Source organism: Gopherus evgoodei, unplaced genomic scaffold, assembly GCF_007399415.2.
Source record: "Gopherus evgoodei ecotype Sinaloan lineage unplaced genomic scaffold, rGopEvg1_v1.p scaffold_42_arrow_ctg1, whole genome shotgun sequence".
NCBI lineage: Eukaryota > Metazoa > Chordata > Testudines > Testudinidae > Gopherus > Gopherus evgoodei.
The window spans coordinates 1,468,592-1,483,042 of record NW_022060063.1 but is presented as its reverse complement, the minus strand read 5'-3'; the positions used below and the strand labels follow the sequence as shown (position 1 = coordinate 1,483,042).

At 50.0% G+C, this 14,451-nt stretch overlaps 1 protein-coding gene across 5 annotated transcripts in view; it reads left to right on the top strand.

The window, feature by feature from the left end:
- Window positions 1-14,451, top strand: part of PDE1B (phosphodiesterase 1B) — a 140,570-nt gene that overhangs the window by 95,305 nt on the left and 30,814 nt on the right. For all 5 annotated transcript variants that reach the window (XM_030546226.1, XM_030546227.1, XM_030546228.1 and 2 more), the window contains one exon: window positions 11,367-11,480. In XM_030546226.1, coding sequence (XP_030402086.1) covers window positions 11,367-11,480 — 114 coding nt within the window. The remainder of the gene's footprint in view (window positions 1-11,366; window positions 11,481-14,451) is intronic.

The window sequence follows — 14,451 nt, the reverse complement described above, 5'->3', positions numbered from 1 at the left end:
TCACAGAAACCCCCTTGGGACTGCCACCTGATGTGCTGAGACTACCTCTGAGTCCATTTTCCCTGCCAGCTTGGGACTTCAGGACCCTGTCTTGTTGAGCCAAACATGCTAGCCTGCTGCAAACACAGACCCAGGTCTGAACCACATCCCCCCAAAACTGCAGACTTAACTGAAAACAGCTTAAGAAGTGCTCCTGTCTCTAGCACTCAGACACTCAGCACCCAATGGGATCCAAACCCCAAATAAATCCATTTACACTCGTAAATTGTCCGCCCTCTATAACACTTATAGGATCTTCAAGGAATCAATTCTGAAGCACTTAGAGGAGAGGAAAGTGATCAGAAACAGTCAGCATGGATTCACCAAGGGCAAGTCATGCCTGACTAACCTAATTGCCTTCTGTGATGAGATAACTGGCTCTGTGGATGAGGGGAAGGCAGTGGATGTGTTATTCCTTGACTTTAGCAAAGCTTTTGAGACAGTCTCCCTCAGCAAGTTAAAGAAGTATGGGCTGGATGAGTGGACTCTAAGGTGGATAGAAAACTGGCTAGATCATCGGGCTCAGCGGGTAGTGATCAATGGCTCCATGTCTAGTTGGCAGCAGGTATCAAGCAGAGTGCCCCAAGGGTCGGTCCTGGGGCCGGTTTTGTTCAATATCTTCATTAATGATCTAGAGGATGGCATGGACTGCACTCTCAGCAAGTTTGCAGATGACACTAAACTAGGAGGAGTGGTTGATATGCTGGAGGGTAGGGATAGGATACAGAGGGACCTAGACAAATTAGAGGATTGGGCCAAAAGAAAACTGATGAGGTTCAACAAGGACAAGTGCAGAGTCCTGCACTTAGGATGGAAGAATCCCATGCACTGCTACAGACTAGGGACCGAAGGGCTAGGCAGTAGTTCTGCAGAAAAGGACCTAGGGGTTACAGTGGAGGAGAAGCTGGATATGAGTCAACACTGTGCCCTTGTTGCCAGGAAGGCTAATAGCATTTTGAGCTGTATAAGTAGGGGCATTGCCAGCTGATTGAGGGACATGATAGTTCCCCTCTATTTAACATTGCTGAAGCCTCATCTGGAGTCCTGTGTCCAGCTTTGGGCCCCACACTACAAGAAGGATGTGGAAAAACTGGAAAGAGTTGAGCAGAGGGTAACAAAAATGATTAGGGGGCTGGGGCACATGACTTATGAGGAGAGGCTGAGGGAACTGGGATTGTTTAGTCTGCAGAAGAGAAGAATGAGGTGGGATTTGATAGCTGCTTTCAAGTACCTGAAAGGGGATTCCAAAGAGGATGGATCTAGACAGTTCCCAGTGGTAGCAGATGACAGAACAAGGAGTAATGGTCTCAAGTTGTAGTGGGGGAGGTCTAGGTTGGATATTAGGAAACACTATTTCACTAGGAGGGTGGTGAAGCACTGGAATGGGTTACCTAGGGAGGTGGTGGAATCTCCTTCCTTAGAGGTTTTTAAGGTCAGGCTTGACAAAGCCCAGGCTGGGATGATTTAGTTGGGAATTGGTCCTGCTTTGAGCAGGGGATTGGACTAGATGACCTCCTGAGGTCCCTTCCAACCCTGATAGTCTATCATTCTATTATAGAGATATATGCACAACTGTTTGCTCCCCCAAGTATTAGTCAATAACTCTGGGTTCAATAATAAGCAAAAAGTTTTATTAAGTATAAAAATTAGGGTTTAAGTGATTCCAAGTAATAACAGACAGAACAAAGTAAGTTACCCAGCAAAATAAAACAAAAACATGCAAGTCTAAGCCTAATACAGTAGGAAACTGAATACAGATAAATCTCACCCTTCGAGATATTCCAATAAGTTTCTCTCAGAGACTAGACTCCTTTCCAGTCTGGGTGCAATCCTTTCCCCTGGTACAATCCTTGTTCCAACTCAGGTAGTTGCTAGGGGATTTCTTATGACTGCGGCCCCCATTGTTCTGTTTCACCCCCTTATATAGCTTTAGCACAAGGCGGGAATCTTTTGTCTCTCTGGGTCCCCACTCCTGCTTCTAAATGGAAAAGCACCAGTTTAAGATGGATTCCAGTACCAGGTGACCTGGTCACATGTCCTGTGGGACTCCAAGCCTTCATTCTTCCTGGCCTGACCCACAGGAAGGCTTGCAAGTAAACAGAGCCATCTACAGTCAATTGTCCTAGTTGATGGGAGCCATCAAGATTCTAAACCACCATTAATGACCCACCCTTTGCATAACTACAATAAGAGCTCAGATTTATATTTTATATTCCTAGTTTGAGATACAAGAATGATACATTCATACAAATAGGATGACCACGCTCAGTAGATTATAAGCATTTTAATTATACCTTACAAGAGACCTTTTGCATGAATCATAGTCCAGTTACATTATATTTACACTCATTAGCATATTTTCATAAAATCATATGGAATGCAATGTCACACTGACCCCAGCCCCCTGTGGGTGGCAGCTCCAGTCAGGGCCGGCCCTAGACAAACAAGGAGCGGCTTCCGCCCCTTTCCCCCCACCAGTTTGGTAAAGTTTTGAATACCTTATTTCTTATTGCATTTGTAGCTCATTTCATGACTTTGATGCACAATTCGCATGCATGATTGATACCTGTCATATAAGATGATAAATTTGCACACTAGGAGCTCTAAATCTTTTTATTCATGCCATATATAAGCATATAAAAACAAGGAAAATGTCGTTCTCAAAGTCTGGAAGGTTCTACGAGATTCTACAAAGGTCGGGAGAATTCTAGGAAGTTAGTGGAAAAGGAATTCACATAGGAAATACCTGAAACATTTTACCTCAGACATTCTATTTTCTCTTTTGTCACTAACTACAAAAACAGCCCCCCAAGCCCAGCGCCGCCCAAGCCCAGCATGCCAGTCAGTCACCTGGGTCTCCTGTCCCTAAATCCAGCCCTAGCTCCAGGCCGTGGCAGCATGTAACCCAGAGGACTCAAGTGATGTTCAGGCCTCTGCCCAGGTGTCACGGGGTTGCTTCACTCACAGCTGAGACACTTTCTTGTGGCTCATCCAGGGATTAGCTCATTACTGGTTTGACGCGGTGTCTTGTGGCTTCTCCGCCCCTTGTCCCAATCTCTCACTCTGCGGCAGCAGGGCTTCCTCTACGTACCTTCGCCCTCTGGAAGACCACTAGAGTTTCCCCCTTTCCAGGGTGTCAAAGTCTCTCAAAACAAGTGACAGCAGATAGCCTTCAAAGTCCACATCCCTGTCCGTTCCAGCCCCCAGTGGCTAGGACGGAAACCCAGGCCTGCCTTCTACAGTGGTTTCCAGCTAGGGATCCTACATTAGGCAGCTCTGGCCCCTGCGGTCTCACCCTTTCCGCTGTTTCCCCAGGCTTCTTCCTGCTCCTTTCTCTCCATGTGGAGAGTCTGTGCAGACCCCTTCTGCTCTCCTCTCCCTGGCTTTGTACACGCCTAGCTGGGCCTCAGGTCCAGTTAGGGCTGTATAGCCAGCCCGCACCTCACTCAGGTGTAGCACATCCTGTCAAGCAGCCCATTGTAAGCCATTTTACCAGGGCCACCCAGAGGATTCAGGGGGCCTGGGGCAAAATGGGGGAGCTGCAGCGCTTGTACTCACCTGGCGGCGGCCCGGGTCTTTGGCGTCATTTCAGCGGCGGGGGGCCCTTCAGTTGTTCCTCGTCTTTGGCAGCACTGAAGGTGCCCCAGTTGCCAAAATGCCGCCGAAGACCCAGAGTGACTGAAGGGCCCCCCGCCGACGAAATGCTGCCGAAGACCCAGACTGCCGCTGGGCCAGGGCTCGCGGGGCCCCTGTGAGACTCGGGGCCTGGGGCAATTGCTCCACTTTCCCCCCCTCCCCGGGCAGCCCTGCATTTTACCCCTTCAGAGGTGGTGTGGGGTGAACACCCCCATCACATCCACATACAGGTGTAATTCCACCCTATGGGAATTTGCCTACACATATTTCAGCTGGTTCACAGTGTGGGAATGGCCATCACATCAACTGGCTGACTGCGGAGTAGGGTGACCAGGTGTCCAGTTTTGCACTGGAACATCTGAGCCAGAAGGGATCCTGGGGGCTATGGTCAGCACCGCTGACCAGGCCGTTGAATCTCTGGTTCACACGGCGCCGCAGCAGGGCTGGCAGGCTCCCTGCTAGCCACTGGGCCGCAACCCGCACAGCTTCCAGGTCGGGAAGCCGATGGCATGTCCAGCTCCTAGCCTTGGAACACGGGTAGGCAACCTATGGCACGAGTGCTGAAGGCGGCACACGAGCTGATTTCAGTGGCACTCATGCTGCCTGGGTCCTGGCCACCAGTCCGGGGGGGCCCTGCATTTTAATTTAATTTTAAATGAAGCTTCTTAAACATTTTTAAAACCGCATTTACTCTACATACAACAATAGTTAAGTTATATATTATAGATTTACGGAAAGAGACCTTCTAAAAACGCTGAAATGTATTACTGGCATGTGAAACCTTAAATTAAAGGGAATAAATGAAGACTCCGCACAGCACTTCTGAAAGGTTGCTGATCCCTGCCTTAGAGGCTGCCGCGCGCGCGCATGTGCGCGTGCGCGTGCGCGTGTATGTGCGTGTGTGTGTGTGTGACACCGCGACCACATGCTGCCCCAGCCCCTGCCCTCAGGTGCAGCTCCTATTGGCTGGGTCAGGGCAGGGGAGAAGCTAGCGCCACGCGAGTGCGCAGCTGGTGGCTGTTGAGGGGTCGCATGGCGTGTGCCTCCCCCGCTATTGCCTGGCCTCTTCTCCTCGCGTGGTCGAGCTGTGGTGTGTGCTCTGCGGCAAACCACAGTCTGTTGTCCCATCACCGGCACCCAGGAGTTGGAGGTATGTGTAACCCCATCTCTGAGTGCTGAGAATGGGCTGCACCCCATCCCATTCACAGCGTCCCAATCCCCTCGCAATCTCATCCCCCTCACAGCATCCCTCCCCATCCCAACCTCCCCCCCATCCTCTTCACTGCATCCCTCCCATCCCATCCCTCACACCCCCCATTCTCCTCACTGCAACTAAATACCTTTTAAAAAGATCTGTCTTTGCTGTCTGAGATCAGTCACCCCTCCCTGTGTGCGCACACAGCCATCGACATGTGCTCACACATACCCGCCAGCAGCCTGGAGCCTTGCAAATCACGAGGCCAGCCCTGCCGAAGTCATGAAGAGCCGTTGTCATTTTTTCCTCTCGGCTGTCATGCAGCATTGCAGTGTGCTGTTAAACAGCTGATGATCCACCCCAGAAGTAGTTGTAGTTTAGTGCTGGGTGAAGTATTTTCTGTGTCTAGAATTTGCACTGAGTGTGCAAAGTGCCCGGGGGACTCTGGGTGAAAGACACTATGGGCCAGATTTTCAAAAGTGCTCAGCACCCAGCAGCTCCCATGGTTCGCAGTTGGGCGGGGCAGAGGAATTCTCCATTGCTTTCAGCCAGAGCTTCCGGCTCATTTAGAGTTTAACGAGAATGCCACGCCTGTGACATGTAATGGAATGTAAATAAGTATTCCAGTAATTATTGTGATTGCTATTGTAATAGGCGACATGGCCACAGTGAGGTACAAAACAGCCAGGCTGGAGAAGCAGACTGACTTCTAGCTGCCCTCAACTTGCAAGAGGCTGTTAGTGTGGCAGATATCCTGCTCCCTAAGAAACATCTGTCTCACCCATCGCTGTGGTACCTGGCTGTTTGGACACCTATACAGCCCTGTGCTCTGACCACTAGATAGCACTCTCCAAGCTCTGCTCTGCCTGTGCTATGAAGTCAGGTATTTCTGTTGGCTGTCATGGGAAGCCTGCAGGGCCATGGTGCTGCTAGGATTGTCTGGGGCTGGTTACAGACAATCCCCTGTATCATTTGCCGGACGTGTGAATGCCCAAGTGCAGCGAAGGCTCCCAGTCTGTTCTGGAGAATCCATGCCGTCCATTCCCAGCCCGAAGCTCCCAGCCCGAAGCTCCCAGCCCTCATGCAGTTCCAGAGGAGAGGGGGCAAGTGCTAGCTGGGGCTCTGTAGGCAGCAGAGCAGGGAGAGACCTGGGAAGCAGCAGAGAGTGGAATAGATGCCTTATTGTCAGTCTGATAGTGCCTCCCCCCATGTTGGGGCTTCCTTGGGGCGAGCAGGTTTCTAGCACCAGTGTCATTTCCCAAGGAGCAGTGATGGGTGCTGCAGGGTGTGGGACTCGCGTGGTGACCCTGCTGCTTTCAAGGTTCCTCCTTCGCCAGCAGAGTCCGGGCACTCCCTGCCCCAGAGGACAGTGCAAGTGGTGCTGCTGTCCTCCCCACGCCTCACGTTCTTCTGCATGACCGCTTTCAAACTGACCCCACGTGACTGGAGAGCAAAATAATTGTGTGTGTGTGTGTGTGTGCGCATGTGTGTGCGCCTCTTGTGTACAGTGTGCATGCACACGTGCATGTGTGCGCCTTGTCAGGGCACAGTGGATTTCTGATTGAATACGGAGGCGTTAATCCAATTGCCAGCAACTGAAAAGCCATCAGAGGCTGTTCATCATATAAATGGCATTAAGAGGGCTCCTCAATCAGATTCCAGCCTTGTATTCGAATGGCAGCCAGGTCTCATTTCCCTTTATCAGGATTATTATGTTGCCTCTGAATGACTCCAGGTGGACTCAGTTCTGGGATCCCATTAGCGGCCAGCGTGCGACGGGTGTGTGTGTCGGTTCATAGCTTTCTGCGGCATGGTGTCTGTGTGCAATTCACCAGGTGTCTGGTCACAAAGGGGGCCAGTATTCTCAGGGGCAGCTCATGGGCCAGGCACCATCACACAAATCCAGCCCAGTTTGGGACTGACCGGTGAAATGAGCTGGTGAGTTTTTGTCCCCATCACGAAGCCATGCCTACTGCTGGCTGTCTCAACAGAGGAGCTAAGATTCAAATAGGGCCCCAGAGGCAGAGCTGCCCCCAACCCTGGATCTGTGGGGGTCAGGTTGGATCAGCCATCCTGCCCATGTTCTGTGGATTCAGTCCCTAGGGCTGAAAATCAGGGCATGGGGAAAACCCTAGCAGAGACCCTGGGACTAGGACTGCCACTTCCAAGAGGCAGAAAAAATGGCCACAGGCCACCCCCACACCACCAAAAAGGATCCTAGTGTCGACTATAGCTAATTTTCCCCCAAGAGCCCCTGTGCCCACTGGCTCCTAGGAGCCCCCTACCATCCTCTCTCAGGAGCTCCTGCCTACACAACCCCAGTTCCCACTCATCACTCCTCCCTGCTGGTGAGCCTCGGTCCATCCTGTGTCCTGGGCCCCAACTCCAAGAGGAGCTGCAGAGGTTTTGGCAGGTTGAGGGCCTGGCCCTCCGGGCAGGACCCAGCAGGTGCTAGCCCTGCTCCCAGCAGTAGCTGCACAGCACATTAAATCTTGTCACTGGTAGCCAGCATGGCAGTGTGAAAACCAGGCAGGTAGCAGCCCTACCTGGGATGCTGGGGGTCTTTGGGGAGCGGGTTTGCTCTGGGGCCTCACTGAGCTCCAAGATAGACTGTGCTGCTGCCCGCTGAGCTGCGCTGACCTGCTGGCTGCAGCCTGTTCTCATGGGGCCCTGGCTGTGTGCGCCCGTCCCTCCAAGAGGCCACTTGTCCCCACGGCTCCAGGTACCATCATTGCCTCAGTGTGAGGAAGAGGGTTGTGAGCAGCAGACATGGAACATGGCACCTCTAAAAGCACAGGCCACTAACCGCCTGGGCTCTGCTCCATTAACCAAGGCTGCAGCTGGCTCCCCAGCCTCTATGTGGCCTAGCCGTACCGGGGGAAGCGCCATCCTGAGTGGTGGGTTAGATAAGCACAAATCCTGCCCGCAGTGGAGCCTGATGCTCTGATGTCCAGGCTTGTACTGAGACTGTTGGCTGCAGACAGAACCTATGGTTCCTTCTAGCCCAGGGGTAGGCACCCTATGGTACACATGCCAAGGCGGCACGGAAGCTGATTTTCAGTGGTACTCCCACTGCTTGGGTCCTGGCCACCAGTCTGGGGGCCTTTGCATTTTAATTTAATTTTAAATGAAGCTTCTTAAACATTTTTAAAACCTTATTTACTTTACATACAACAATAGTTTAGTTATATATTATAGACTTATAGAAAGAGACCTTCTAAAAACATTAAAATGTATTACTGGCACGCGAAACCTTAAATTAGAGTGAATAAATGAAGACTCGGCACAGCACTTCTGTAAGGTTGCAGACTTCTGCTCTAGCCCAATCCAAGATGCAAGTTCTCAGCAACATGCTGGCTGGGCCTGCCTCCACGCCTCACTGCATCACTCTTGTAAATGTAACAGCAAAGGAGAAAACTCCAGCCCCGTTGGAACGGATCTGCCCGCGGGCCTGCTGCAGCGGGAGCCTTAGCCCTATGGCTCCAGCTAGAACAGTGAACTGAACAGCAATTTAGAGAGCAGCTGGCAAGGAGTCTGCACCCCTCCCTTCTCCAGTCTCAGCAGGGTAGATGCCTTGCTGGGAACGCAGACCCACTGGCCTTTGAGCACAGAACTGGGAATTCTTTCAGTGTGTAATTCCAGTTCCCTTGGTAGTCAGGGCATGGATGACTTCCTTAGATAAGCACTCAAACCAGTCCCTTCCTGCCTGTGAAATACAAACCAGAGAGGCAGCCCCGTTCTTTGGGAAACTCAATTAGCACAAGAAAGAGGCTTTGATTTAAAGAAACTCCAAGTGAGTGACAACTCCTAATCTGAGAGAGTAATTTAGGGAGGTAGGGGAGTGTGTGCATGTGTGAGAGAGACAGAGAGAGCTTCACTGCCATCCATCAAAGGATCACGGTGGCTTAAAGAGCCACTGCAAAGATAAAGATCTGTTCCTATTTTTCCTAGCTCTCAGGTTGCCCATCAAGGAAATACCTCGATCGGACTATTGGATCAAGCTGCAGAGTAACACTATCACCAGAGAGACTGAGTAGGAAATAAAAGAACTGCACAAAACCCAAGACCATATGGGGCCCAGAGTATAACCTCTGCATGTCATTTGAACTGGCACATCCTGGGTGTGAAATGCACCATCTCAGAACGTCTTTCGCTCTGGTGTTAATCACTGCACGGGGTGTAGGCAGTAATCAACTGGGGCCACCCCACCCTGTGAGGCATTTCACAGTGAATGCCAAACAGTTAAAAAGGGGCTGCTGGTTTGGAAGGCCGCACCTCGGGGTCTGATTTGTAGGGATGCTCTGCTCAACCCCCAAATCTCCAGCTGAAGCCAAGGGGAAATGGGGGTTGCTAGTTTCATGTGTAAATCAGGCCCCAGGTGTTTCGAGTCAGGCTCTGAAAAAGGGAATCACCCCAAATCCATGGCAATTTAAGGCTGATGTTATAACCCAGGTGACCTCGAAGTCTGAATCTGATGTTTGTGAGTGTAATTAGCTGGATGGGAATCCTATTTAAAACAATTTCAACCTGAGATAATTAAACAGGATGAATTTGAGGAGTCTAATTTACTTCGCTGCTGATTAACTTTGCTTCATTTTGCACTTCACTCAGCTGGGAAAGTGAAATAAAATTGGTAGTGCCAATGCAAGTGATTTTATCTTGAGTCTCATGGTATTCATTGTTCTTCCTAAAGTTCCAGCTGCTGGAGTCAAGTGATCATGTGAGAATATCAGCTTTTATTTTTTAAAAATATTTCTCACCCTCATGATTGAGAAAATCTTGAAACTGTGACCTGAGAGTGATCTAAATGTCCTCAACCAGCAGACAAAAAAAGTTTCGAAATTTCATTTTTTTAAAATTGCAGACTTGTAAAGCCAGTCTTGTGATTTTTGAGAGCTGACTTATGAATGCTGGAGGCTTGGCCATTCTGCAACATTGCTCTGATTCACTTTGGCCCAGATTTTTAAAGGTGTTTAGACAGCCAACTCCCGTTCTAAGTTTCACTTCCATTATTCCCGTGCACTAGCCCAGCAGTTCTCAGAATTCACTGCACTGCGATCCCCTTCTGACAACAAAAATGACTATATGACCCCACACCACAAGGGGTTCCACCAAGCTAAATTGCTCAGCTTAGGCTGCGGGGTTCAAGCTTTGGTTTTCTGCCCTGGGCCCCACCAAGTCTAACGCAAGCCCTGGTGACCCCATTAAAACGAACTCACGACCCACTTTGGGGTCTTGATCCACAGTTTGAGAACTGCTGCACTAGCCCAAATGACAAGGGATTTCTAGGTTCCTGACTCGGGGCAAAACTCTCACTTTGTCAAAGCAAAGATCCCGACTGCTCCCACTGCAAACACAATCCATTGCATGGGAATTTTCCAATCTGTTAACTTTGTTTCCCCTTCAAACCACCCCTAAAATTTGGGCAGAAGCTATTTGTATTTCCAATTGGAATCACCTTCATTTTAGATCAAAGGAAAGTAACAAAATCAGAGAACAAAACACAAAAGTAAAGTCCTCAGACGCCTGCTCTCTCTCTCAGAACCCTTGTGCATGTGTGCTTGCAATTTCTGTAACAGTCTGCACTGATCAGAGCACAGAATGGCAGCTGGCTCTCCAGCCCGTGGCAACAAGTGCCAGAAAATTTTAAAGGGGCGGCCTCCAGAAAGACAGAATCCCATTGAGCGTGTGGTTCCCAAACTGCCAGGCTTTGTGCTGATGCAAACAGTGTTTGAAGGGAGATAAACCTCCTGTTTCAGGGCATTAGCTGACCTGTAACTGGTCAGAATTGGGATGGGCACTCCATTGGGGCAGATTACCCCACATCTGCCTGCTTCGGGATTCTTGCACCTTCCTCTGCTGCACATGTGGGTGAGGGGTCACTGCACTCGATAAGCAAGCCCCCCTGAGGTTTATACGGCTGAACATAGGGAAAGCAGTGTGCTAGTAGCTGATAGTGCTGGACAGCTAGGTGAGACAAGCTGGTGGGTTCTCAGCCCAGCACCCACGCTTAGCCCTAGGGCAAAGCCCAGGCATCTGGGTCCAGGAATGAACCTCTGTGCAGCATCTAGACACGCATCTATGCTAGCAGCAGTAGCAGGACAACGGGCCTCCGGGGTGGGAGCTGGCTGCTAACTGCCCACCCTGGCAGAGTGACTCCCCAGCTCGCAGGGCCCTGGAGCTGAAGCTCCAGAGTCTAGCCCCACTGCTGATTCTGGTGTGTGTGCAGCAATTGGAAGTCCGTTGCTCCTGTTGCAACCAATGTGGCTCAGATATTAGCTCCAAGGGCTTCCCCTTCAGCAGGCGAGCAGGGCTTTTGCTGTCCCTGTGTGGGCTGGCAGGAGTCAGTGAGTGCTGGGGCCGTGACAGGGTGTGTGTGTGTGCTGGGGAAAGGGCAGTGCACAAGCCCTGACGGATCCATGCAGCAGTTCCCCCCACGGCAGGCAGGGGATGCTGGCACACGCAAGGGGTGACCCAGATCTGTCCTGTTTTGCAGGCTGAGGTACATGGTGAAGCAGCTGGAGAATGGCGAGGTGAACATCGTGGAGCTGAAGAAGAACCTGGAGTACACAGCTTCACTGCTAGAGGCCGTCTACATTGATGAGACCAGGTAGGCTGGGGTGTGCCTGCCCCATAGTGCCCCCTGGGGACGCTAGAGGGTGCATGGGGGACACTCCCTCCTGGGGAGGATTGGGTGCCATGCTGACAGGGGTGGTGAGGGTGCATAGGGGATGAGATGCTGTGCTGGTGGGGCATATGGAGGGAGAGTATATAGGGGACGGGGTGCTGTGCTGACAGGGGTTTGAGGAGTGTATAGGGGACATGGTGCTGTTCTGATAGGGGTGTGTATAGGAAACAGGGTGCTGTGCTGCCTGGGAGATGGAGGGGAAGTGTATAGGGTGTCAAGCTGTCCTGCGGGGGCTCAAGAGCATGAGTACCAGCCCATGGGCAGATTGTTAAGAACCAGGACATGATCCCCAAATTATTTGTGAGTTCTGTGCTTAGATTTCACCAGTCAATTATCAAGTATAAACTCCTCAGGCAATGTTACAGCCTAACCACAGAGTCACAGACAGTCCCCCTGCGTACTCTGATCTGTCTTGCCATGCAGGTGAGCCTGTCTCTGTGACAGATGGTCCCTTACACCAAGGATCACAGCAATAGTCAGGTTACTCCCAGTCCCAAAGAACCAGACACTTACCCCAGGTCAGTAGCACCATAAATCTCATACGAAAGACAAGACTTGTAGCCAATCCTATAATAAACTATATACAGATTTATAAACTGGGAAAGGAAATGAGTTATTTACAAGGTTAAAGCAGGTGAACATACACAAATGAGTTCCGATCTTAAATTTCAAAAGGTAATAGACACTTCTATAATATGCAAGCTCGTGTGTCCTTTTGGGCTAACCCAGACTAAGAAGCTGGGCATCTTTTGCCTAGCAATCCTTGCCTCTCAGAGTCCAAGCAGTATAAAAGTTGTTAGTACTTTTTATTTCTTTCCCCCTTCTACATCGAGGTGTACACTCAGCTGTTGGGAGGAATTCACTTGCATGGCTCCTCTTCATGGTGGGGGACAGCAAACAGCAAAGCCTTTTGTCTTCTGATGTTCCGTGTTGATGGGTCTCTGTCAAGGCTGATCCCCCACTCTGGCACTTCGAGTGCAGAAGGTGGGGGCCCACAAGGATTCTAAAAATTAATACTGGCTACTCCAGGCTTGTATTAAACTCCCAAGGTTATAGCTCCTCTCTGACCTTGGATAGGTAGATGCTGCCACCACCCAAGTACAAAAAACCCCTTGGGACCCAGAAAGGCGCACTTGGGAATTCCTCCCTGTGGGGTACCCTCAGGCCCTTTCACCCCACTTCCGGGGAAGAGCTGAGAAAGAAAACAAAGGAATTCAGCTGTTGCCACCAGCTAATCAAACAACACAAGCGCAAACCTCTTAGGGACACAAAAATCCAATCTTGTTCTTAAAAAATGTAAATTTTATTAAATACAAAAAGAAAGAAAATACATCTTGAACTAAGCACCCAGAATAGCTTTCCTGGGGGGTTCACCTTAAATGTTATAAGCAAACAAAAGCATCTAGGGTTAGCACAGAGTAGTCCACTAGCCATAAGAAATAAACAGAAATAAACCTAATTGCGTCTTTCTAAACGTTCCTGATCTACTTACACATCTGGGGGTTCCGAATAAGTAGTTCTAGGTATGATCTGATGATCTATGACAGGGGTAGGCAACCTATGGCACATATGTCGAAGCGGCACACAAGCTGATTTTCAGTGGCACTCACACTGCCTGGGTCATAGCCACCGGTCCTGGGGGCTCTACATTTTAATTTAATTTTAAATGAAGCTTCTTAAACATTTTAAAAACCTTATTTACTTTACATACAATAGTTTAGTTACATATTACAGACTTATAGAAAGAGACCTTCTAAAAACATTAACATTTATTACTGGCACGCGAAACCTTAAATTAGAGTGAATAAATGAACTCTCGGCACACCACATCTGAAAGGTTGCCGACCCCTGATCTATGATCATACCCAGCTTAAAGCTTCTCATAGCATAACTGTTCTCTGTTCCCCTCCTTTCCAGAGAACAATACTAGAGACAAATGGAAAGTTTTTCCCCCATTTAAAAAAAGTTCTAGCCTGCCCATTGGCTCTTTTGGTCAGGTGCCCACTCCCTTTCCTTTACCTGTTAACCCTTTACAGGTAAAGCGAGCAGAGAACAGCCACCAAGAGGGACTTTATAGCTAACTGGCTGGCTGGGTGTCCATAAAAAGGGAGCAACTCCCTCGCCCCTTCATTTATCACAGCCGCCTCAGCTGGGCAGGAGCTAACACCTCTTGTTAGAGACTTGTATTTACACTCTCCTTAGTGCTTCTCTCCTGTCTGGTGATTTACAGTTACAGACCAAATGGGATACAGAGGCTGTAAGTGAGATTAATGCTGCAGCAACTCACAAGCATTTCATAAAGTCTAAACATTCTTACAATTCCAACACCTATTGTAATAATCCAACACACAAGTGAGCCAGACTGGTTCCAGCTACATAGTTGTCAGTGTTCAGTTGAGTCATGGGGGCCTTGATATGTGCTGGCACAAGATATGCCAGTATCACATAGGGGATGGGATGCCATGCTGATGGGTATATGGGAGGAGGACATACAGGAGATGGGATGCCATGCTGACAGGGGTATATGGGAGGAGGACACACAGGGGATGGGGTGCCATGCTGACTGGGGTATATGGGAGGAGGACACATAGGTTTGGGATGCCATGCTGATGGGTATATGGGAGGAGGACATATAGGGGATGGGATGCCATGCTGACAGGGGTATATGGGAGGAGGACACACAGGGGATGGGGTGCCATGCTGACTGGGGTATATGGGAGGAGGACACATAGGTTTCGGATGCCATGCTGACGGGTATATGGGAGGAGGACATATAGGGGATGGGATGCCATGCTGACAGGGGTATATGGGAGGAGGACATATAGGGGATGGGATGCCATGCTAACAGGATGCTGTGCTGATAGGGGCATATGAGGGGTGAGTGTCCAGAGAT